The sequence below is a fragment of the Dreissena polymorpha genome, chromosome 5 (genome assembly GCF_020536995.1).
Source record: "Dreissena polymorpha isolate Duluth1 chromosome 5, UMN_Dpol_1.0, whole genome shotgun sequence".
Taxonomy (NCBI): Eukaryota; Metazoa; Mollusca; class Bivalvia; order Myida; family Dreissenidae; genus Dreissena; species Dreissena polymorpha.
Window position 1 is genome coordinate 53,397,228 of NC_068359.1, and position 27,516 is coordinate 53,424,743.

Consider the following 27,516-nt stretch of genomic DNA (forward strand, 5'->3'; position numbering starts at 1 on the left):
AGTGTACCAAGTTTGAATGCAATAGCATTGATACTTTCTGAGAAAAGTGGACCTAAACGCAAAACTTAACCGGACGCCGACGCCGACGCCAACGCCAACGCCGACGCCAAGGTGATGACAATAGCTCATAATTTTTTTTCAAAAAATAGATGAGCTAAAAATGAAAACACCGTGTTTGATATTTATGGTTTCCAAAATGGTATAATGAAGAGGGCAAAACGTGCATAGAGTAGTTGCAAAATGAAAAACACATAAGAAATAAGAAAGTGTAAGATATTGGTGTTTTCAAAATTAGACAAACAAAAGAAAACCAATGTGACATACATAAAGGTTAAAGGTGCGGTTTATAGTCTGCTCGATAACGTATGCATCTTCAGCCGACTTCGACATAAACGACATAAATCCCAGTTGTTGTTTACATTTTGTGACATAATTTGATGTTGCAATGTCATTTCAGCAAAATAACAAAATGCGATTGGTCAATCGAACAAAAATAAGCCCATGAAAACACTTAACAAGAGCTGCCACCATAGGATGACTTATGCCCCCTACAAACGCTTGATAGAAGTTATGAGCTTTTTTCGAAACCTAAACGCGGACCCTAAGTTCAAGGTCAAGGTCACAGGGGTCAAAATTTGTGTGTGTATGGAAAGGCCTTGTCCATATACGCATGCATACCAAATATGAAGGTTATATCTCAAGGGACATAGAAGTTATGAGCATTTTTCGAAACCTAAACGCAGCTTTCGAAACCTAAACGGGGGCCCTAAGTTCAAGGTCAAGGTCACCGGGGTAAATTTTTTTGTGCTTATGGAAAGGCCTTGGCCATATACACATGCATACCAAATATGAAGGTTATATCTCAAGGGACATAGAAGTTATGAGCATTTTTCGAAACCTAAACGCAGATTTCGAAACCTAAACGCGGACCCTAAGTTCAAGGTCAAGGTCACAGGGGTAAAAATTTGTGTGCGCATGGAAAGGCCCTGTCCATATACACATGCATACCAAAGATGAAGGTTATATCTCAAGGGACATAGAAGTTATGAGCATTTTTCGAAACCTAAACGCAAAGTATGACGGAAAGACGGACAGACAGACAGACGGACAGACAGACAGACGGACAGTCCGATCACTATATGCCTCCTTTTCTTTGAAAGGGGGCATAAAAAGTATATTACACATGTGTACGTTAAAATATTCGTAATGGTTATATTAAATGGGAAACAGGGTATGGCATGTGATAAAAAAGGTTTTCAAAATAAACCCATGAAAAAACACATCTGGTAAACACAACAAAGTCTTATTCATTATCAATAAGCAAAACAACCAATAACATGAGGTCCGCGGTCAGAGACTTGTACCCCCCAAACAGGGCCTTGACACTGGAATTTGTGTGTCATAGTGACCTTGACCTTTGACCAAGTGACCCCAATTTCAATCGGTCTAATCTACTGTCCAAGGCCATTGCACATGTGAAGTATCAAGTAAATCAGTCAATTCATTGACAGGTTATTGATCCAGAACGATTTTCACACTCATTGCGACAGTGACCTTTACCTTTTACCTAGTAACCCCAATTTCAATAGGGGTCATCTACTGTACAAGGCCAATGCACATGTGAAGTGTCAAGGCAATAAGTCAATTGTTGACCATATATTGATCGTAAATGATTTTCACACTTATTGTGACAGTGACCTTTGACCTAGTCACCCCAATTTCAATAGGGGCCATCTACTGTCACCAAGACCTATGCACATGGGAAGTATCAAGCCAATTGGTTTATCAGTTTACGAGTTATTGATCAGAAACGATTTTCACACTTATTGTGACAGTGACCTTGACCAAGTGACCCCAATTTCGATAGGGGTCACCTACTGTCCAAGGCCAATTCACATGGGGCGTATCAAGCAAAACGGTCCCTCCGTTCACAAGATATTGATAAAAAACGAACTAGTCTACCAACAGACACAACGACCAACCGACTGACAGACCGACCAACGTCCAGCAAAACAATATACCCCTTCTTCTTCCAAGGTGGGCATAAAAAAAGAAAGAAGCGAAATATACAGCTGTAAGGATTTTAATAACATAATATAAAAAAGTGAAACTCCAGCTGCTGGAGCAGTATTGCATTCTAATTATATACAATTAGTTGGTCCTTTATTTAAGACAAGTGACCAATTGCCAAAACAGTACAAACAGCACAATACATAACAACATAAACACATATAAGAATAAAGCGGGGGTCACGGCCTTGAAACAGTCAATGCAAAGCATTGGGGGTATAAACCGGTTTTAGAGCGCTCAATCTCACACTTGGCCCAATAAGGATGCTGTATTCATCCTTCATCGTCCTCCGTAGCATCTGAAAAAGCATAGTAGGACTCTTTAAAATGAAGTATTTATCTGTCACAAAACACTGTAAAACAAGGGCTGTTTGTAAAACATGCATGCCCCCCATATGGGCTCTCTGTTGTAGTGACAGCCATTGTGTGAATACGTTTTTTGTCACTGTGACCTTGACCTTTGACCTAGTGACCTGAAAATCAATAGGGGTCATCTGCCAGTCATGATCAATGTACCTATGAAGTTTCATGATCCTAGCCATGAGCGTTCTTGAGTTATCATCCGGAAACCATTTTACTATTTCGGGTCACCATGACCTTGACCTTTGACCTAGTGACCTGAAAATCAATAGGGGTCATCTGCGAGTCATGATCAATCTACCTATCAAGTTTCATGATCCTAGGAATAAGCGTTCTTGAGTTATCATCTGGAAACCATTTTACTATTTCGGGTCACCGTGACCTTGACCTTTGACCTAGTGACCTGAAAATCAATAGGGGTCATCTGCGAGTCATGATCAATGTACATATGAAGTTTCATGATCCTCGGCATAAGGGTTCCTGAGATATCATCCGGAAACCATTTTACTATTTCGGGTCACCGTGACCTTGACCTTTGACCTAGTGACCTGAAAATCAATAGGGGTAATCTGCCAGCCATTATCAAACTACCTACGAAGTTTCATGATCCTAGGCATAAGCGTTCTTGAGTTATCATCCGGAAACCATTTTACTATTTCGGGTCACTGTGACCTTGACCTTTGACCTAGTGACCTGAAAATCAATTGGGGTCATCTGAGAGTCATGATCAATCTACCTATCAAGTTTCATGATCCTAGGCCTAAGCGTTCTTGAGTTATCATCCGGAAATTATTTTACTATTTCAGGTCACTGTGACCTTGACCTTTGACCTAGTGACCTGAAAATCAATAGGGATCAACTGCGTGTCATGATCAATCTACCTATCAAGTTTCGTGATCCTAGGCCTAAGCGTTCTTGAGTATACATCCGGAAACCATTTTACTATTTCGGGTCACCGTGACCTTGACCTTTGACCTAGTGACCTGAAAATCAATAGGGGTCATCTGCCAGTCATGATCAATGTACATATGAAGTTTCATGATCCTCGGCGTAAGGGTTCCTGAGATATCATCCGGAAACCATTTTACTATTTCGGGTCACCGTGACCTTGACCTTTGACCTAGTGACCTGAAAATCAATAGGGGTAATCTGCCAGCCATTATCAAACTACCTACGAAGTTTCATGATCCTAGGCATAAGCGTTCTTGAGTTATCATCCGGAAACCATTTTACTATTTCGGGTCACTGTGACCTTGACCTTTGACCTAGTGACCTGAAAATCAATTGGGGTCATCTGAGAGTCATGATCAATCTACCTATCAAGTTTCATGATCCTAGGCCTAAGCGCTCTTGAGTTATCATCTGGAAATTATTTTACTATTTCAGGTCACTGTGACCTTGACCTTTGACCTGAAAATCAATAGGGATCAACTGCGTGTCATGATCAATCTACCTATCAAGTTTCGTGATCCTAGGCCTAAGCGTTCTTGAGTAATCATCCGGAAACCATTTTACTATTTCGGGTCACCGTGACCTTGACCTTTGACCTCAAAATCTATAGAGGTCATCTATGAGTCATTATCAGTGTACCTATGAAGTTTTATGATCCTAGCCCCAAGCGTTCTTGAGTTATCATCCGGAAACCACCTGGTGGACGGACCAACCGACAGACCGACGGACCGACCGACATGTGCAAAGCAATATACCCCCTCTTATTCGAAGGGGGGGATAATTACTTAGAAATTATTAACACACAAGATTAAACAAGAGGGCCTAAAAGGACAAAGGTCGCTCACCTGAGATACAAAGGAACTGACCTGCTCAATGAAGACCCAAGATATCATTAGAACAAATGTTCTGACCAAGTTTCATGAAGAGTGAACAATAAATTTAACTTACAGAGTGCTAACAAGGTTTTACTATAGCCATAGTAGAATACATTCACCAAACCCTTATAGCCATGTTTTTCAACAGACCGGAACCATCTTAAAACTGGTCCAAGATATAATTAACAAGATGTGTTTGTGAAACACTATGTCCCCGTATATGACGTTTGACCTTGAAGGATGACCTTGACCCTTCACCACTCAAAATGTGCAGCTCCATGAGATACACATGCATGTCAAATATAAAATTGCTAGCTTCAATATTGCAGAAGTGACATTACATGAGCAATTTTGACCCATATATTTGACCTTGAAGGATGACCATGACCTTGACCTTTCACCACTCAAAATGTGCAGCTCCATGAGATGCACATGCATGCCAAATATCAAGTTTCTATCTTCAATATTGCAAAAGTACTCATAAAATGAGCGATTTTGGCCACATATATTTGACCTCTGACCTTGAAAGATGACTCTGACCTTGAAGGATGACCTTGACCTTGACCTCTCACCACTCAAAATGTGCAGCTCCATAAGATACACATGCATGCCAAATATCAAGTTGCTATCTTGAATATTGAAATATTGCAAAAGTGTACATTAAATGAGCGATTTTGACCCATATATTTGACCTTTGACCTTGAAGGATGACCTTGACCTTTCAACACTCAAAATGTGCAGCTCCACGAGATACATATGCATGCCAAATATCAAGTTGCTATCTTCAATATTGCAAAAGTTATTGCAAATGTTAAAGTTGGCGCAAACCAACAGACCAACCAACAGACAGGGCAAAAACAATATGTCCCCCACTACTATAGTGGGGGACATAAAAACAAACGTTCATACCAAGCATAATGAAGATTGGAAATTAACGTGACTTTAAGAATGTTAACAAGTTATTACTGTAGCCATATAAGGAAAAATGCCCTGCCTCCTGGCCGCCATGTTTTTTTACCAACCAGAACCATTTTCCAACTTGTCCAAGATATTATTGGGACCAATCTTCTGATTAAGTTTCATTAAGATCAGACAATAAATGTGGCATCAAGAGTTTTAACAAGGTTTTAAGTATAGTAATATATATAGTCATATAAGGAAAAATGCCCCGCCACATTGTGGCCATGTCTTTCAACAGACCAGAACCATTTTCAAACTCGCCCAAGATACATGTATCATTAGAACAAATGTTCTGATTAAGTTTCATGAATGTGACTTTAATAGTGTTAACAAGTTTTTACTATAGCCATATTAGGTAAAATGCCCTGCCCTATGGCAGCCATGATTTTCAACCAACAAAAAACATTTTCGAACTCGTCCAATATCATTGCAACAAATCTTCTGACCAACTTTCATGATGATGGGACAATAAATGTGGCCTCTAAAGTGTTAACAAGGTTTTACAAACGCCATATATAGCCATCTGCAAAAAAGGCCTGACCCCATGTGTCCATGATTTTCAACAGACCAGAATGAGTTTGGAACTCAATCTAGATGTCATTGGGACATCTGTTCTGACCAAGTTTTATGAAGATCGGACCATAAATTTGGCCTCTAGGGTATTAACATGGTTTCACTATAGCCATATAAGAAACAAGAGCACCGCCTTGCGGGTGCAGACCGCTCATCTATTTTCTTTTTAAAGGTGAAGGGACTCTCATTTTCAATCACAAAGGAGGGAGGAGTGGAGTGAAGAGGGGTGTATAGTGTGGGGTTGTGGACATTTATTACACTATCTTCCAAAAAAGCGAAAAAAAAAAAAAAAAAAAAAAAAAAATGGGGGGGGGGGGGGGGGGTATAGTGTGAGGGTGTGGTGATAATTTGTGAGATGATCTTAAAAAAAAAAAAAAAAAAAAAAAAATCAAAAAAAAAAATTTGGGGGGTGGGGTGGGGTGGGGGGGGGTGGGGTGGGGGTATAGTGTGAGGGTGTGGTGGTCATTTGTGAGATGATCTAGAAAAAAAAAAAAATAAAAAAAAATTAAAAAAAATTGGGGGGGGGGGGGAGGGGGGGAGGGGGGGGAGGGGGGGGAGGGCACGGGGGATGGTTTGGGTGAAGTCTATAGTGGTATGTCAGGTAAGAGTAGTTTCATCAAAGTATCAATCAAATCTAATCATAAATAAAGAAGTTATGGCAATTTTAGCAAAATTTAATAATTTGACCTTGAGAGTCAAGGTCATTCAAAGGTCAAAGTAAAATTCAAGTTGCCAGGTACAGTAACCTCATGATAGCATGTAAGTATTTGAAGTTTGAAAGCAATAGCCTTGATACTTCGAGTGGATCGAAACACAAAATTTAACCATATATTAAAAGTTACTAAGTCAAAAAAGGGCCATAATTCCGTAACAATGACAACCAGAGTTATGCAACTTGTCCTTTTACTGTACCCTTATGATAGTTTGTGAGTGTTCCAAGTATGAAAGCAGTATCTATGATACTTTAGGGGTAAAGTGACCAAAACATAAATCTTAACCAAATTTTCAATTTTCTAAGTATAAAGGGCCCATAATTCCGTCCAAATGCCAGTATGAGTTACATAACTTTGCCTGCACCGTCCCCTTATGATAGTTCATAAATCTTGCAAGTATGAAAGCAATAGCTTTGATACTGTAGGAATAAAGTGGACCTAAACACAAAACTTAATCATATTTTCGATTTTCTAAGTATAAAAAGGGCACATAATTCTGTCAAAATGCCAGTCAGAGTTACATTACTTTGCCTGCACAGTCCCCTTATGATAGTTAGTAAGTGTTGCAAGTATGAAAGCAATAGCTTTGATGCTTAAGGAATAAAATGGACCTAAACACAAAACTTAACCAAAATTGTCAATTTTCTAAGTATAAAAAGGGCACATAATTCTGTCAAAATGCATGCCAGAGTTATCTAACTTTGCCTGCCCAGTCCCCTCATGATAGTTAGTAAGTGTACCAAGTTTGAATGCAATAGCATTGATACTTACTGAGAAAAGTGGAACTAAACGCAAAACTTAACCAAAATTTTCCATTTTTTAAGTATAAAAAGGGCACATAATTCTGTCAAAATGCACGCCAGAGTTATCTAACTTTGCCTGCCTAGTCCCCTCATGATAGTAAGTAAGTGTACCAAGTTTGAATGCAATAGCATTGATACTTTCTGAGAAAAGTGGACCTAAACGCAAAACTTAACCGGACGCCGACGCCAACGCCAACGCCGACGCCAAGGTGATGACAATAGCTCATAATTTTTTTTCAAAAAATAGATGAGCTAAAAATGCCCCGCCAATTGGCAGCCATGTTTTTCAAGCAAACGTAACCATTTTCAAACTCGTCCAAGATATCTTTGAGACCAATCTTCTGACCAAATTTCATGAAGATTGGACAATAAATGTGGCCTCTGGACTGTGCACAAGGCAAATGTTGATGTAGCACAACATACAACAGACTAAAGGCGATCACAAAGCTCACCATGAGTACATTGTGCTCAGGTGAGCTAAAAACAAATATTCTGACCAAGTGTTATAAAGATTGGACAATATTTGATGTGACTTTTATAGTGTTAACAAGTTTTTACTATAGCCATATTAGGAACAAGAGGGTCAAGATGGCCCTAGTTCGCTCACCTGTTTTTACAAGGCCTTGTTCATTGCTTAGTTGAAAATTCAGTACTCAAGAGCATATTAGATTGGTTCTCTTCTGTTTGCTTTTGCAGTGTGAGCATATGATTAATTCTGATTGAGTACAGTCCATTTGCATGGATCTTTTGCAATGCAAACATTTGCAAGTAATGCTAATTCTACATGTGTTTACAAGGTTTTTGTACGATTTGGACCTTGTGACAAAGATTTTGACCCCACATGACCCAATGTCAAACTTTGCCTAGATATCATCAAATAATTACATCTTCTGTCACATTCATATAAATGCTGCATTCTGATTGGATAATTTGTTCATGTGACCGGTTTTTCATTTTCGATGAACCCACTTCGTATGCAAATTTAATCATGAATATTCATGGCGCTACTTTCTGGCCATAAACAAGTTGCCAAAATGACGTTATGTTTTGCGCGAAACTGAATGACGTTTTTTATTGGACAATAGAGAAATGACGTTATATTTTTTGCGCAACCTTCCACAATATACTGTTTTACGGAGATGAAACCAAAACTGAAAATAGATTCATACGCTAGATTAAAAAGGACTTTTATGACCCTTACCTCGATAGTATTTCAGCTTAAAGATCATTTTCTGCTGTAATTATAAGAATTGAATAGCATTTTTCTGCATTTCATCGGTGTATGAACTGTCGGGGAAAATACACCTAATTTATGCATAAACGCCGTTGGCGTTTATGACAATTAGGCGTAATTTTCCCGACAGCTCATACACCGATGTAATGCAGAAACATGCTATTCAATTCTGAAGTAAAACATCCTGGTCAAGTATCATCATTATTGGACCAAAACTATGGCCTCTAGTGTGTTTACAAGGTAAAACATCCTGGTCAAGTATCATCATTATTGGACCAAAACTATGGCCTCTAGTGTGTTTACAAGGTAAAACATCCTGGTCAAGTATCATCATTATAGGACCAAAACTATGGCCTCTAGTGTGTTTACAAGGTTTTTGTAAGATTAGACCCCATGAACTAGATTTTGTCCACACATTATCAAACGTCAAACTTGACCTAGATATTGTCCAGACAAACATCCTGGTCAAGTTTCATCATTATTGAACCAAAACTATGGCGTATGGAGTGTTTACGAGGTTTTTGTAAGATTTGACCTGGTTACCTATATTTTGACCCTCATGACCAAACATCAAACTTTGCTTACAAAAATAAATATTATGACCAACATTCATACAATCTGAAACAAAATTGTGACCTCTTGAGTGTTTACAAGGATTTTGTATAATATAATAAAAATTTTGACAATCTATAGGCAATAATTCTAGCATTTATTATGCGATTTTGCTCATTATTAAACTTGACAGAGATCTTAAGGTGATATAGCTTCTCAGCAATTTTGATAAAGAATGCTTGAGAAATGTGAATGCTAGAGCATTTACAAACAAAATGTGGACGGACGGTGGGACGACAGACAAAGACTGATCCTAAAACCTCACCTGAGCAATCAGGTGAGCTGAAAAGTGTGTGTTTTTTGACCGATCTGAGCCATTTTCCATCTTGTCCGAGATATCAATAAAACCAATGTCTTGACTAAGTTTCACGATGATTAAGCAAAAAATGTGACTTCTAGAGTGTTCACAAGGTATCTCTATAGTCATATAAGGAAAACTGCCCATTCCCCCCCTGGCGGCCATGTTTTTATACCGATCAGAACCATTTTCGTACACATCTGAGATATATATAAAACCAATGTTTTCACCACGTTGCATGATGATTGGGCAAAAAATGTGACTTCTAGAGTGTTCACAAGCTTTTTTTACTATATAAATATAAGGAAAATGCACCACCAACCCTGGCAGCCATGTTTTTCAACGGACCGGAACCGTTTTCAAACTCAACTCTTGTATCTAGGCAACAAATGTTCTGACCAAATTTCATGACGATTGGACCAAAAATATGACTTCTAGAGTGTTCACATGTTTTCACTATATACATATAGAGAAAACTGCACCACCCCCTGGTGGCCATGTTTTTTTACTGATCTGGACCATTTTTGAACTCGTCCAAGAATGCAATAAATCAAGTTCCATGATGATTGTGCAAAAATTGTGACTTCTAGAGTGATTACAAGGTTTCTCTATATCCAAATAAGGAAAACTGCCCCCCCCCACTGGCGGCCATGGTTTTCAACGGACCGGAACCACTCAACCAACATATCATTAAGACAAACATTTTGACAAAGTGACATGAAGATTGGGCTTGAAATGTGACTTCTACAGTGTTTACGTTTTTCTTTTTTTGACCTAGTTTTTGACCCAGCATGACCAAGTTTAAAACTCGATCGAGGTATCATTGGGACAAATCTTCTGACCAAGTTTCATGAAGATCGGACAAGAAATGTGGCCTCTAGAGTGATTACAAGGTTTCTCTATAGCCAAATAAGGAAAACTGCCCCGCCCACTGGCAGCCATGGTTTTCAACAGACTGGAACCACTTTTGAACAAACATATCATTAAGACAAACATTTTTACAAAGTAACATGAAGATTGGGCATGAAATGTGACTTCTATAGTGTTTACAAGGTTTTTCATTTTTTTGACCTAGTGACCTAGTTTTTTGACCCTGCATGACCCAGTTTCAAACTAAATCCAGGTATCATTGGGACAAATCGACCAAGTTGCATGAAGATCGGACAAGAAAATGTGGCCTCTAGTGTTTACAAGGTTTCTCTATAGCCAAATAAGGAAAACTGCCCCGCCCACTGGCGGCCATGTTTTTCAACGCACCAGAACCACTTTTGAACTCAACCAACATATTATTAAGACAAACATGTTGACAAAGTTACATGAAGATTGGGCATGAAATGTGACTTCTACAGTGTTTACAAGATTTTTCTTTCTTATGACCTAGTGACCTAGTGTTTAACCCAGCATGGCCCAGTTTCGAACTCGATCGAGGTATTGTTGGGACATTGTTTTTCAACCAACCAAAAACATTTTGGAACTTGTTCAAGATATCATTAGAACGAATGTTCTGACCTAGTATCATGAGGATTGGACAATAAATATTTCTTTTAGAGTGTTAACAAGTTTTTACAATAGCCATATATGGAAAAATGCCCCTCACCCTGGTGGCCATGTTTTTCAACCAACCGGACCCATTGTCGAACTTGTCCAAGATATTGTTGGGACAAAATTTTCTGCCCAAGTTTCATGAAGATCAGACAATCAATGTGGTCTCTATAGAGTGTTAACAGGGTTTTACTATAGCCATTTACAGCCATATTAGGAAAAATGCCCCGCCCCTAGTGGCCATGTCTTTCAACCAATTGGAATCATTTTCGAATGTGTCCACGATATCATTGGGACGAATCTTCTGACCAAGTTTCATGAAGATCTGACAATAAATGTGGCCTCTAGAGTGTGAACAAGGTTTGACTATAGCCATTTCAGGAAAAATGACCCGCCCCCTGGCGACCATGTTTTTCAAGCAACCGTGACCATTTTCAAACTTGTCCAAGATATCATTGAGACTAATATTCTGACCCAATTTCATTAAGATCAGACAATAAATGTGGCTTCTATTAACGTTCTGTTAACAAGGCAAATGTTGAAACCACACAACGCACAACGGACATAAGGTGATCACAAAAGCTCACCATGAGCACATTGTGCTTAGGTGAGCTAAAATAAAATAAGAACTGTACCATGATTAAGATTCACATTCAAGTCACTCATGTCGGAGCCTTCGCTTTCCTCTCTTCGAGTCTTTACTTGGTTGATATCAACCAAATCGACGGCATTCACTGGTTTAACAGAAAGAATACACATCTGTGTCTCAAAAATACATGTATTTAATATTAGTTAAAGATGCAAACATATAAAGGAATCAAATACCCCTGATGTTATTAACATATAAGCAAAATTTCTCAAATTTCTGAAGTTCTTTAAAAAAGCTTTGAACTTTATGGACCCTAAACAGCATTAAAGAATGTACCTGAAGGGATAAGGCTGTGACACAAGATACAAAGTAAATGTGTTTTAATTTATTTTCTTACGTTGGCTCCGCAAGTTTACTTCAGGTGGAACCCCTCTTCTACTTGGCCTTGTTGCTCCTGTCAAGGATTGCACTATGGGGTCTGGCCTCTCTGCGTCTATCACCAGGTCATCAGAGACTCTGTTTTCTGTCACTGCCCTTATTGCCAGGTCAGTAGATGGTACTTGTTCTGTACCTATGCATAGAATTAGGCCTGAAGTAAGATTCGTTTAAATCACAGTATACATGTTGATAGTCTGCATAATTCTTTATGTGTAGTTATAGTATTGATGTAAGTTATGCCAAAGAAATTTCTTGAAGAAAGTGTGCAAGCTGAGATGGTCTTATAAATAGCATAGGACACATTAATGTTAGGATACAATTGTTGTCAGAGCATATCTGCTAAGCCTCAACATTATTGTATGCTTACTTTCAGTCAGTAATTGTGTTCACTTGTATTTGTTCAATCATCTTCAAACAAATCACATTCACATAAAATTGTTACAGTGAACACTCCTTAACAATAGAGCTCCACCACAGGTACAACTACAAGCAAACCCACTCTGCTAGAAAAATTGGAGCAAATAATAAAAGAGAGAACTTTGGGCATCAAGAAATTTTACAGCGAAACTGTTAATAAAGGAACTTGAAACACAACCAATCATAAAGAATAAAAGCTGATTTATTGTATAGAGGATTTAATATATCAGTACAGGACCTGATAACAAAATCAGACGACATTTTATGAGACTAAAACATGAGAATAAAAACGGTTTTAGAACGAAACAACAACGAACTGAGGAAAAGCAAATAGTTTATTATCAGTTTCTAAAAATGTTGTGCTTTGATAATTAAGGATTAGGGTCATTGAATCACATATCATAGTAGTAAAATAGAGGCTGAAGAAGTATTTCTTCATACCAGAAAATTATACACAGAAACAGAATAAAACACCCTATGCCAATACCATGTAAAATGAGGACAATACCTATTATGAATACATTATGCTACACGTCTTATTTTATTTGAAATAATGCATTATAATGCATGACTAATGATTGCCATTAAGTTTTTTAAACTAAAAAGTTCATCATGACTATTATTGGTTTTGATAGGAAACATGCTCATACCATCCAACACAACAGGAGTAGCAGTACATGTAGATGAAACCACAATTGGTTCAAGTATCGATCTGTTTTCCCCGGTATCACTCACTAAAAATCCAGAACAAAACATACTGCATGGTCAACACATGTTTGTGTTATTATTCATATTATTAACTATCAAGTTAAAAAAAATACATGTAAAAGGCGGATGGCGCGAGGCCAGCTTTGTCCCCAGAGGTCAGATGTACACCAATATTTTATAGGACTTACATACACTGTTACACACCAACTATAAAACTTCAGCCCCTTTTAGATTCAGAGACTTTTTAATTTTCATTTCAGCACTAACAATTGTGCCCGTTACCAGTTGCAAAATTGCAAAACTTGTCAATTTTGATACAAATGAGTGTTTTTATCATACTACCTAATGCTAGATATAACAAGACTATTGCCAAGCAATAAAAGTCCCCTACCGGCTCCACCATTGTCAGAAATTCCACCATTGTCAGAATATTTTTTTATTTGTTGCCATAGCAACCAGAATTTTTGACGTAGGAACAAAATGAAATGACGGGCATAATGTCCATATTGCCATCTATCCATGTTCCAAGTTTCATGAAACAAGGGCTGTTTGTAAAACATGCATGCCCCCCATATGGGCTCTCCGTTGTAGTGAGAGCCATTGTGCGAATATGTTTTTTGTCACTGTGACCTTGACCTTTGACCTAGTGACCTGAAAATCAATAGGGGTCATCTGCCAGTCATGATCTATGTACCTATGAAGTTTCATGATCCTAGCCATAAGCATTCTTGAGTTATCATCCGGACACCATTTTACTATTTCGGGTCACTGTGACCTTGACCTTTGACCTAGTGACCTGAAAATAAATAGGGGTCGTCTGCGAGTCATGATCATTCTACCTATCAAGTTTCATGATCCTAGGAATAAGCATTCTTCAGTTATCATCCGGAAACCATTTTACTATTTCGGGTCATCGTGACCTTGACCTTTGACCTAGTGACCTGAAAATCAATAGGGGTCATCTGCGAGTCATGATCAATCTACCTATCAAGTTTCATGATCCTAGGCCTAAGCGTTCTTGAGTTATCATCCGGAAACTATTTTACTATTTCGGGTCACTGTGACCTTGACCTTTGACCTAGTGACCTCAAAATCAATATGGGTCATCTGCGAGTCCTGATTAATTTACCTATCAAGTTTCATGATCCTAGGCCTAAGCGTTCTCGAGTTATCATCCGGAAACCATTTTACTATTTTGGGTCACTGTGACCTTGACCTTTGATCTAGTGACCTCAAAATCAATAGGGGTCATCTGCGAGTCATGATCAATCTACCTATTAAGTTTCATGATCCTAGGCCTAAGCGTTCTTGAGTTATCATCCGGAAACCATTTTACTATTTCGGGTCACCGTGACCTTGACCTTTGACCTAGTGACCTCAAAATCAATAGGGGTCATCTGCGAGTCATGATCAATGTACCTATGAAGTTTCATGATCCTAGGCCCAAGGGTTCTTGAGTTAATCGTCTGACAACCACCTGGTGGACGGACCGACAGACAGACCGACATGAGTAAAGCAATATACCCCCTCTTCTTCGAAGGGGGGCATAAAAATATTAAGAACTTTCAAAGTTATCGCAGGATCCAGAAAAACACCATTTTCAGCAGTATTTCTAGTCTATTTGTTTCCATAGCAACCAGAATTTTAGACGTAGGAACAAAATGAAATGACGTGCATAATGTCCATATTGCCATCTATCCATGTTTCAAGTTTCATGAAAAAAAAAAGAACTTTTAAAGTTATCGCAGGATCCAGAAAACCACCATTTTCAGCATTATTTGTAGTTTATTTGTTGCCATAGCAACCACAATTTTTGACGTAGGAACAAAATTAAATGACTTGCATAATGTCCATATTGCCATCTATCCAAGTTTGAAGTTTCATGAAAAAATATTAAGAACTTTTAAAGTTATCGCAGGTTCCAGAAAAAACACCATTTTCAGCAGTATTTCTAGTCTATTTGTTGCCATAGCAACCACAATTTTTGACGTAGGAACAAAATGAAATGACGTGCATAATGTCCATATTGCTACATTGTATCTATCCATGTTTCAAGTTTCATGAAAAAATATTAAGAACTTTTAGAGTTATCGCAGGATCCAGAAAAAAAAACATTTTCAGCAGTATTTATAGTCTATTTGTTGTCATAGCAACCACAATTTTTGACGTAGGAACAAAATGAAATGACATGCATAATGTCATATTGCCATCTATCCATATTCCAAGTTTCATGAAACAAGGGCTGTTTGTAAAACATGCATGCCCCCCATATGGGCTCTCCGTTGTAGTGAGAGCCATTGTGTGAATATGTTTTTTGTCACTGTGACATTGACCTTTGACCTAGTGACCTGAAAATCAATAGGGGTCATCTGCCAGTCATGATCAATGTACCTATCAAGTTTCATGATCCTAGCCATAAGCATTCTTGAGTTATCATCCAGACACTATTTTACTATTTCTGGTCACCGTGACCTTGACCTTGGACCTAGTGACCTGAAAATCAATAGGGGTCATCTGCGAGTCATGATCATTCTACCTATCAAGTTTCATGATCCTAGGAATAAGCGTTCTTCAGTTATCATCCGGAAACCATTTTACTATTTCGGGTCATCGTGACCTTGACCTTTGACCTAGTGACCTCAAAATCAATAGGGGTCATCTGCGAGTCATGATCAATCTACCTATCAAGTTTCATGATCCTAGGCCTGAGCGTTCTTGAGTTATCATCCGGAAACCATTTTACTATTTCGGGTCACTGTGACCTTGACCTTTGACCTAGTGACCTCAAAATCAATAGGGGTCATCTGCGAGTCCTGATCAATCTACCTATCAAGTTTCATGATCCTAGGCCTAAGCGTTCTTCAGTTATCATCCGGAAACCATTTTACTATTTCGGGTCACTGTGACCTTGACCTTTGATCTAGTGACCTCAAAATCAATAGGGGTCATCTGCGAGTCATGATCAATCTACCTATCAAGTTTCATGATCCTAGGCCTAAGCGTTCTTGAGTTATCATCCGGAAACCATTTTACTATTTCGGGTCACCGTGACCTTGACCTTTGACCTAGTGACCACAAAATCAATAGGGGTCATCTACGAGTCATGATCAATGTACCTATGAAGTTTCATGATCCTAGGCCCAAGCGTTCTTGAGTTATCGTCTGACAACCACCTGGTGGACAGACCGACAGACCGACATGAGCAAAGCAATATACCCCCTCCTCTTCGAAGGGGGGCATAAAAATATTAAGAACTTTTAGAGTTATTGCAGGATCCAGAAAAAAACACCATTCAGCAGTATTTCTAGTCTATTTGTTGCCATAGCAACCACAATTTTTGACGTAGGAACAAAATGAAATGACGTGCATAATATCCATATTGCCATCTATCCATATTCCTAGTTTAACGAAAAAAATATTAAGAACTTTTAGAGTTATCGCAGGATCCAGAAAAGTGTGACGGACTGACGGATACAAAACCATAAGTCCCCTCCGGTGAAACCGGTAGGGGACTAAAAAGACGGATGGCGTGAGGCCAGCTTTGGCCCCAGAGGTCAGATGTACACCAATATTTTATAGGACTTACATACACTGTTACACACCAACTATAAAACTTCAGCCCCTTTTAGATTCAGAGACTTTTTAATTTTCATTTCAGCACTAACAATTGTGCCTGTTCTCAATTGCAAAATTGCAAAACTTGCCAATTTTGATACAAATGAGTATTTTTATCATACTTCCTAATGATAGATATAATAAATGGAGGGAAATCAAAAATATTCCCTCATGGTAATTTGCAACTCAAGTTCGCATCCACATCCAAACACCGTCCAGAGGTGTGGGATATAATGATTCCATGCAATGAGGTAGGAAATAATGTTAAACAAAAGTTAGAATTATCTCAGTGTTAGAAGTGTGATTGATTAATGTACAGAGTCATTTTAAAATATCAGAATGAATGGCATAGTTATAGCCCGGACAAGTTCATGTATGGCTTTTTTTACTTTTGAACTCCAAGTGTGACCTTGACCTTGGAAATATTGAAGGAATTCTTTCACATGACAAACCATCCAATAATTTTCGAACAAATGTACAGAGTAATTTGAAAATCTCACAATAAATGACATACTTATGTTCCAGACAAGATCATTTATGACCATTTCTGACCTTTGAACTCAAAGTCTGACATTGATGTTGGAGATATCGATGTAATTCTTTCGCATGCCACACCGTCCAATGATGGTGAACAAATGTGCCACATGATTTTAAAATCTCACAATGAACGACATAGTTATGGCCCAGACAAGCTCATTTATGGCCATTTTTGACCTTTGAACTCACAAGTGTGACCTTGACCTTGGAGATATTGACGTAATTCTTTCGCATGACACACCTTTGAATGATGGTGAACAAATAAGCCGAATGACTTCCAATTCATACAATAAATAACAAAGTTATGGCCTTGACAAGCATTTGACCTTTGAACTCCAAGTGTGACCTTGGACTTGGAGATATTGGCATACTTCTTTGCATGACACACCGTCCCTTGATGGTGTACAAATGTACCAAGTCATTTTAAAATTTAACGATAAATGACAGCATTTTCTGGACAGACAGAAAGACGTGATTCCTATATAGCCCCCATACCAATGGTAATGGGGGTATAAAAACTAATGAGAATACAAATGGTTTCAGAAATGAAACAAAAACAAACTGAGGAAAGGCAAATTTTTTTTATTAGTTTCTGAAAATGTTTAATCACATATTATAGTAAAATAGAGGCTGAAGAAGTATTTCTTCATACCAGAAAATTATACACAGAAACAGAAAAAAACACCCTATGCCAATACCATGTAAAATGAGGACAATACCTATTATGAATACATTATGCTACACGTCTTATTTTATTTGAAATAATGCATTATAATGCATGACTAATGATTGCCATTAAGTTTTTTAAACTAAAAACTTTATCATGACTATTATTGGTTTTGATAAGAAACATGCTCATACCATCCAACACAACAGGAGTAGCAGTAGATGAAACCACAATTGGTTCAAGCATCGATCTGTTTTCCCCGGTATCACTCACTAAAAATCCAGAACAAAACATACTGTATGGTCAAAGACAAAACATACTGTATGGTCAACAACAAAACATACTGTATGGCCAACACATGTACTTCATCATGCAGATTATTTACTATCAAGTTTATAAAAATACATGTACTGGGACAGATTGCCTGAGGCCAGCTTTCACCCCAGGGGTCAGATGTTGATCAATGTTTTAGAAGACTTACATACATGTACACTGTTACACACCAACTGTAGAACTTCAGCGCCTTTTAGTTTCAGAATTTTTTTTAATTTAGATTTCAGCAAAATAAATTGTATTTTGTTACCAGTTGCAAAATTGCAAATCTGTACCTATATGGAAACAAATGAGTGTTTTTATAATACTACCTAATGATAGATATAACTAGAGCTTTGTCACAGACATGACGTAAACCCCTACATGCTGCATTGACACAGCAAATTTGGATGCTGTCTTTACAAAATAAGAGAAGCTACTTTATGGCAATTTTTAAGAATTATTATGCCATTATCAATTATGGACATTTAGATCTTTGAACTCCTGAATTCTTTTGCATGAGACGCCATCCAATGACTGTGAACAAAATGAATGTAAACAGTAATTTTAAAATCTCACAATGAATGACATACATGTAGTTATGGCCCAGACAAGCTCACTTATGGCCATTTTTTACTTTTGAACTCCATGTGTGGCCTTAACCTTGGAGATATCAACATAATTCTTTTGCATGACACACCGTCCCATGATGGTGAACAAATGTTAAATCTAACGATAAATTACATAGTTATGGTTTGGAAAAACGTTCAGTTTAAAATGCACAAAGTGACCCCGTGACCTAGTTTTTGACCCGGCATGACCCATATTCAAACTTGACCTATACATTATCTAGATCCAACTTCTGACCAAGTTTGGTGAGGATCGGATGAAATTTTCAGGACAGACACAGTGTTCGAAATTCGCACTAGTCCTATAGCCTGGGGCTAGTTGATCTCGTTTGGGCTACTGAATTTCCCTATGTACTAGACAGGCTAGTGATTTTTCTATTTTTTGAAAATCATATGCACAACAAGATGTGTTTGTGAAACACAATGTACCCCTATATGATGTTTGACCTTGTAGGATGACCTTGACCTTGTGAAGGATGACCTTGACCTTTCACCACTCAAAATGTGCAGCTCCATGAGATACACATGCATGCCAAATATCAAGTTGCTATCTTCAATATTGCAAAAGTATTCATAAAATAAGCGATTTGGGCCACATATATTTGACCTCTGACCTTGAAGGATGACCTGGACCTTGATCTTTCACCACTCAAAATGTGCAGCTCCATGAGATGCACATGCATGCCAAATATCAAGTTGCTATCTTCAATATTGCAAAAGTATTTATAAAATAAGTGATTTGGGCCACATTATTTGACCTCTGACCTTGAAGGATGACCTTGACCTTGACCTTTCACCACTCAAAATGTGCAGCTCCATGAGATACACATGCATGCCAAATATCAAGTTGCTATCTTCAATATTGCAAAAGTATTCATAAAATGAGCGATTTTGGCCACATATATTTGACCTTGAAGGATGCCCTTGACCTTTCACCACTCAAAATGTGCAGCTTCATGAGATACACATGCATGCCAAATATGAAGTTGCTATCTTCAATATAGCAAAAGTTATTGCAAAATGTTAAAGTTGGCGCAAACAGACAGACCAACAGACAGACCAACAGACCAACAGACAGGGCAAAAACAATATGTCCCCCACTACTATAGTGGGGGACATAAAAATATTATTTTCATCCATCGTTTGAACCATATCTAGCGTTTATTTAGCGTCGTATCGGGTGAAGATCGAATGAGAACTACTTGAATTAGAGAGCAGACATGAAAAGTGTGACTGACGGACATACAGACTGACCTACCGACCGACAGTGCGATAATTATATGCCGCCTGTTGGGGGCATAAAAAACTAAAATATCTTGAGCTTTAAATATTATTTACAAATGCCACAAATTTGGATGGACAGTGAATTAACTTATGAATTACTGTTGATCTGAACATATTCTTGAAAGCACACAATTAAATATCACCACGCACAATCTAATGAATTTTGTTGTTCGTTAAGTAACTTGAATTTAAAAAAAACAATATGTGTTACTAAATTTGAAAGAGACACTATAATGTGTTACTACAATAACATGATATGTTCGAATATCAATTTAGATACCTGGTGTTGATTCTATTGGTAAAGACGGGGTCATCAAGTACTTAAGCTCTGTATTTTCATCATCCTGATCAACAACATTGGCTGGAATTACATAATAACACAAAGTAAATTTATGAATATCAACAAAATTTAATTGGTCATTATTCTTCAAGTACAAAGCACAATAAAAATGTGCTTTATAAGTGAGTTGTTTTAATAATAACGGAGTATTATAATTCATAAGTGATAATTGTTTATGAATAATTCTTACACAGCACTCGACTTGTTTTCTATACATGTAGACAAAGAAGGAAATAAAGTGTGGGTTATTCTGCAATAACTTATGGGCGGAGCTTAATGTTTCAAAAATAGGTCCGAAAAACTAAAGAAAAAATTGCAGTAAAATGCATGTGCTAAAACCCGCTCTTAAATAAATGTAATAAAATGTAGCATGTATATAAATGTAATGAAACAACAAATTGTATATTTGGTGATAAGTGGCATAACCTTGCCTACAAAGAATGTTATTTGTTAGGAAACGTAATTCAGAAAACATGTAGCATCAATAAACATGACGTCATTAACTTTCTATGATTGTTGTTTTCATTAAAAGTGACGTCATTTGCAAAATATTTATGAATGAAAACGACGTCATATGTTTGTACAATTCAATGACATCACTAAATAGTGAACTTTGTACTTAGAAGGGCGGAGTATTGAAAAATATAGTTCACGTCCTAAAGCTTGAACCACATCAATCAGAATCGTGTAAGAATCAAACTCGTGATTTAATACTTACTCATCTATACTCCTTGCTGTGGATTATTCAACAACAAACCATGATAGAAAAATATTATTATAGAATGATCCCTGTGATAAATGTAAATACCAATAGAATGAGTTAAGTTTATGTCATAAACATTATAGGATGCTCTTTTAGTTTTGTCTCGGGAATCTCTCAAAGAATTGGTTTGTGCATCAGGGCAAATTTAGGATGGATTAACTGCCATCTTGATTTTTATCTTAACCAATTCCACTTGAGCAGCATGTAATGACCAGATTTTTTTCTCTCAATGTCAATACAAGAGTTCCGCGGTCGGAGATGACCGCATTGAAGCCGGATTTTTGATTTAAATGACAGGAAAGTACCTTTCGTGTTTTTGTCAATGCAATACTTAAATTACTGAAATATTGTTTAAAGGTCAAAATGAAATGTAAGTACTTTTCAAGGCATGAGCAAACCTTGTGTTATGTTTTGAATGCATATAACAATTTTAACATTTTAACATTGAAGGTCACAGTGACCTTGACCTTCAAATGAATGACATTGAAATGAGCAGTGGTGATCTTCTAGTACTGGCCAACCTTTATGTCAAGTTTGAAGACTCTAGGTACAAGCATACCAAAGTTATAACATGGAATAAGAACTTTAACATTTTTACCTACCAAAGTTAAAAGAACTTTAACATTTTTACATTCAAGGTCACAGTGACCTTGACCTTAGAATGAATGACCTTGAAATGACCAGTGGTCATCTAAGTGTGCTTGCAAACCTTCATGTCAAGTTTGAAGACTCTATGTCCAAGCATACCAAAGTTATAACAATTTTAACATTTTAACATTTAAGGTCACAGTGACCTTGACCTTCAAATGAATGACATTGAAATGACCAGTGGTCATCTTCTAGTACTGGCCAATCTTTATTTCAAGTTTGAAGACTCTAGGTACAAGCATACCAAAGTTATAACATGAAATAAGAACTTTAACATTTTTACATTCAAGGTCACAGTGACCTTGACCTTCAAATGAATGACCTTGAAATGTCCAGTGGTTACTTACTAGTTCTGGCCAACCTTCATGTCAAGTTTCAAGACTCTAGGTCCAAGCATACCAAAGTTATAACAACTTTAACATTTTTACATTCAAGGTCACAGTGACCTTGACCTTCAAATGAATGACCTTGAAATGTCCAGTGGTTACTTACTAGTTCTGGCCAACCTTCATGTCAAGTTTCAAGACTCTAGGTCCAAGCATACCAAAGTTATAACAACTTTAACATTTTTATATTGAAGGTCACAGTGACCTTCACCTTCAAATGAATGACCTTGAAATGACCAGTGGTCATCTGTTAATCCTGGCCAACCTTCATGTCAAGTTTGAAGACTCTAGGTCCAAGCATACCAAAGTTATACCATGAAATAAGAACTTTAACATTTTTACATTCAAGGTCACAGTGACCTTGACCTTCAAATGAATGACCTTGAAATGACCAGTGGTTACTAACTAGTTATGGCCAACCTTCATGTCAAGTTTCAAGACTCTAGGTCCAAGCATACCAAAGTTATAACAACTTTAACATTTTTTATATTGAAGGTCACAGTGACCTTGACCTTCAAATGAATGACCTTGAAATGACCAGTGGTCATCTGTTAATCCTGGCCAACCTTCATGTCAAGTTTGAAGACTCTAGGTCCAAGCATACCAAAGTTATACCATGAAATAAGAACTTTAACATTTTCGAGCACGCCGCCACCCCGCCCCGCCCGCCCGCCCGCCCCCCCCGCCCGCCCGACAACATCAATCTATAAGCCGAGATTTTTTCAAAAAAAATCCGGCTAAAAATCAAAACATAAAGTTTGCTCAATTATTTGTCAACGTTGCGTAAGAGGTCATTTTCAGTTGACATTTCATTTAAATCATTTTCATTTAAATTGATTGGTTATTGAAAGACCATCTGAACATGACCCCTAATAAAATGCCATCAAAACAAGTCAGTGGATAGTATAGAAACAAGAGCACCGCATAACGGGTGCCACGCTCCGCTACGGGTGAAGTTTTGAATAAATTAAAGCTTGTCATAATTTTTCTTTTGAGGTCGCAGTGACCTTGACCTTTGACCTAGTGACCCCAAAATGGGTGCTGCGTGTAGAACTCATCAAGGTGCATCTAAATATGAAGTTTCAAAGTTGCAGGTGGAAGCACTTTGATTTTAAAGCCAATGTTAAGGTTTTAGCACGACGCGAACGGTGGACGTCAGACGACGAGCTGGCTATGACAATACCTCGGGTTTTCTCCGAAAACGCAGAGCTAAAAACAGACTGGACGAGATATAAATGAGATTGAATTGTTGATGTCCCAAAGTTTGAATATATGAACGTTTTGTATATAACACTACTCTAATTAAGATTCTTTATCCTTTAAAACCAATAGTTGGGATTGTGTGCCGAAATGTTAAAACAAAAATGTTTTCATTCAAAGACTACATACTCATTATACAGATCATTTCGTTACGATTTCTTTCCAAAAGATAATTAATTTTGCAGAAGAGAATGTTTTTTACAATCTTTGTAAGAACTTTTTATTTTGCAGCAGTAACAATCATGTGCTGTTATATACCTGTGGAATTTACACTTTCCTGCACATCATTCATTTGCCCATCAGAGGTTGCCCGGTGGAGAGGTCCATCAATATAGATTCTGCGTTTCCCCTTCAAATCAATAACCTCTCCTAAGGAAAGATACCGTATTAGTGCATTATTAACCCTCACTGTTTAATTGTACATGTTTGATGACCAATGTGAAGAAGACCTACATCATTATAATCTAGCAAGGCCACATGTAAAATGTTTCTTCCTGTTATGACAAAGGTTTTGCTTCGCAACATAAATACTCTCAATTTTATTGTTTCACAATAAATTTCTAATTTGGAGTCATCCATATCTCTACCATCGCTTGTCATGAACAACACAAATTGTTAGAAATTGACAACACCAATTGCCTTTCTTAACAATTTAAGCTGTTGAAACATGCAGTTTTGCGAATATCCTATATAGTGGAAGAGTTTCAAGTAAAGCAATAACAAATAAGAGCCCCAGATATGCTTGGTAAATTATAAAACAATAGTTTTATTTGAAGAACCTACAATTGTAATTAATTGAGGCCATCCTTAAAAAATTGTTTGTTTGGCATAACCTGACCCAGGTAAATTTGGGTGGGTAGGTAGGTAGGGATTTTTTTTTTTGTATTTTTTTTTCTGACATTGAACTCCGACATATACCAAACTGAAAGGTAATTATCAAATAAAGCTCCAAGTCTTCCGCCTCTGGTAAAGATTTTTCTGCACCGTCCGTATCATCGCACGTGTATTCGTATGTCTTTTTTTTCTATAAAGAACTTTGAAAATATAATATAATCGACGAAAAATACTTTATCTGAAAACGACAGTCCGAAAAATTGTATGCATTTTGCACATGAAATAAAATGTGCATATCGTTTGACTACAGAAAATGAAAACAAGTAAGCTAGCAAATATGTAATTAACATACTATTTGGTTGACATATTACTTTACAATAGCATAGTTTGTGAGTAAAAAACAACAAAGTAATTACTAGTATAACATTTTAATTTCAATCAAGAACAGAAAGGTGCAACATCTTTGACATGTAACTTATTATTTAATTATCATCCTTTAATTCAGATCGATAGTCGGTAGAAATTGTAAAGTGATCAGCTTAAAAATAATTTATTGAGTGTTACGCTTCTTTTCATTTGCTTATTTTTTATACGACTTTTGCCATCAGCCGTTATATTGTAGGCAGATGACTATATCAACTGTGTATTCCATTATCTGCGCATAAATGACCCAATATTACCCGATAGCGAACTCAATGTTGATTGGCCAGCTACCATATACGCTTCAAATTGTTCATGTAAACAAAGAGAAAAATAGTTATAAAAAAACACTCTGGATTAAAATGGCAGATGTTTTCAATGAAATTTAACGAGATTTAAGCATATTCGCAAATTATATTTTTCTTGAGCCCAATTTGCTATACTTTCGCTTTGGCGAATGACAGCGCAAGCGCTGTAATAGTGAGCATTTATTCCAATAATAACACGTTTGCAATGCTCACGCTGTTGTTCGCCATTTGAGTCATTTGCGAAAATATTGAGAATTTGGCTCAAGAAAAATATAAATTGCGAAAATGTGAAAATCTAGTAAAATTTTGTTGAAAACATCCCCCATTTTAATCCGCACTGGTTTTCTATATTTGTCTCTTTGTTTCAATGAAAGTATTTGCAATTCGAACAGTAAACGAAACCCGGTCTGTACCCGATTAGACATTGCTTGACCTTATTGTTAATGAAGTGCAAATGATAGCTGGCCAATCAGCATTGAGCTGGCTTACTCATGACATGACGTTGTCGAATGAAACATGAGGACGGGTGGAGCTATCGGATAATATTGGGTCATTCATGCGCAGATGTTGTATAATTTAAATACACATTTAATATCGCCGTCTGCCTCCAAAATAGCGACCCTGTTGGAAAGTCGTATAAAGAGATAAGCAAATAAAACAAAAACGTGACAATACCCGTCAATAAATATTTCTAAGCTGACCACTTTTTATCTTTCTACAGAATATTTACCGATCTGAATTAAAGAGTGATAATTAAATAATTAGTTGTATGGCGATAATATTACACATCTCTGCCGATTGCCGAATTGAATTGAACGGTGATAATTCGTTTTTTAACTACCGAACTATCCTGAACGACAGCAGCGTATTTTAATTGAAGGGATAAGAGAAAAACAGGAGCGGTTTAATTGTATTTAAAGTCTAATTTATCGCATTTGCATATGTCAAATAAATAGGCGATTCAAATAAATACCGGTACGCGTTTTGTTCATCACTATTCTAGATATCCTTGAAAGAGCATTCAATTAAATGACGCAAATAACCGAAAAGGATAACAGTCGGAAAGGAAAAATTTAGCCGAAACAATTTTCGGCGAGCAAAAAAAATTTTTTTTTTGGAAAGTAACAAAAAATAAATTCAGTGGGGCCGATTTTAGTGGGTCGGTCAGGTTATGCCAAACAAAAGAATTTTTAAGGATGGCCTGATGGTTAAAATATATGAAAAACAAGATGTGTTTGTGAAACACAATGTCCCCCTATATGATGTTTGACCTTGTAGGATGACCTTGACATTGTGAAGGATGACCTTGACCTTGACCTTTCACCACTCAAAATGTGCAGCTCCATGAGATACACATGCATGCCACATATCAAGTTGCTATCTTCAATATTGCAAAAGTATTCATAAAATAAGCGATTTGGGCCACATATATTTGATCTCTGACCTTGAAGGATGACCTTGACCTTTCACCACTCAAAATGTGCAGCTCCATGACATGCACATGCATGCCAAATATCAAGTTGCTATCTTCAATATTGCAAAAGTATTTACAAAATAAGCGATTAGGGCCACATTTATTTGACCTCTGACCTTGAAGGATGACCTTGACCTTGACCTTTCACCACTCAAAATGTGCAGCTCCATGAGATACACATGCATGCCAAATATCAAGTTGCTATCATCAATATTGCAAAAGTATTCATAAAATGAGCGATTTTGGCCACATATATTTGACCTCTGACCTTGAAGGATGACCTTGACCTTTCACCACTCAAAATGTGCAGCTTCATGAGATACACATGCATGCCAAATATGAAGTTGCTATCTTCAATATAGCAAAGGTTATTGCAAAATGTTAAAGTTGGCGCAAACAGACAGACCAACAGACCAACAGACAGGGCAAAAACAATATGTCCCCCACTACTATAGTGGGGGACATAAAAAATGAATTATTGCATACCATCACACACTCTTCTTTGCTCAGAAAGGCTGATAACCTTTTCTGATGTGTTGTTTTCCGTTTCACTCATGAATATTTCCATTATACAGCCGAACATATATGGAAAAGTTTCCTGCATCCAATTCCTTGAATTCATATAAAATGAAGCTATTAATAGAAGCTCAGCCCAGGATGAACATCTTGAAATCATTAAAATTAACAGGTCAATTATTTTTTTCAAGTTCTTGAGAGCATGACAGTTCAGTATACATGTTCCAGGGATTCCGCATCTGCCTTTACTTTCATCTAAACAGCGTATGCTTTTATGCAATATACTGCTCAATATGGACAGAGCCATCACAACAAATCTTCAGAAATACTCCATAATGGTGATGGGCTTATCGTATACTTCTAGAGTCTTTTGGCTTGTTT

At 37.2% G+C, this 27,516-nt stretch overlaps 1 protein-coding gene across 1 annotated transcript; it reads right to left on the minus strand.

The window, feature by feature from the left end:
- Nucleotides 1-162: 162 nt before the first annotated feature.
- LOC127880880 (uncharacterized) lies at nt 163-27,516 on the minus strand. The gene is made up of 7 exons (XM_052428357.1): nt 27,106-27,516; nt 23,842-23,952; nt 20,467-20,547; nt 18,156-18,233; nt 11,977-12,150; nt 11,626-11,724; nt 163-2,368 (listed from the first exon to the last, which is right to left on the minus strand). The coding sequence occupies exons 1-7, from the start codon at nt 27,440-27,442 to the stop codon at nt 2,343-2,345; spliced, it is 906 nt and encodes a 301-aa protein (XP_052284317.1). The 5' UTR covers nt 27,443-27,516; the 3' UTR covers nt 163-2,342.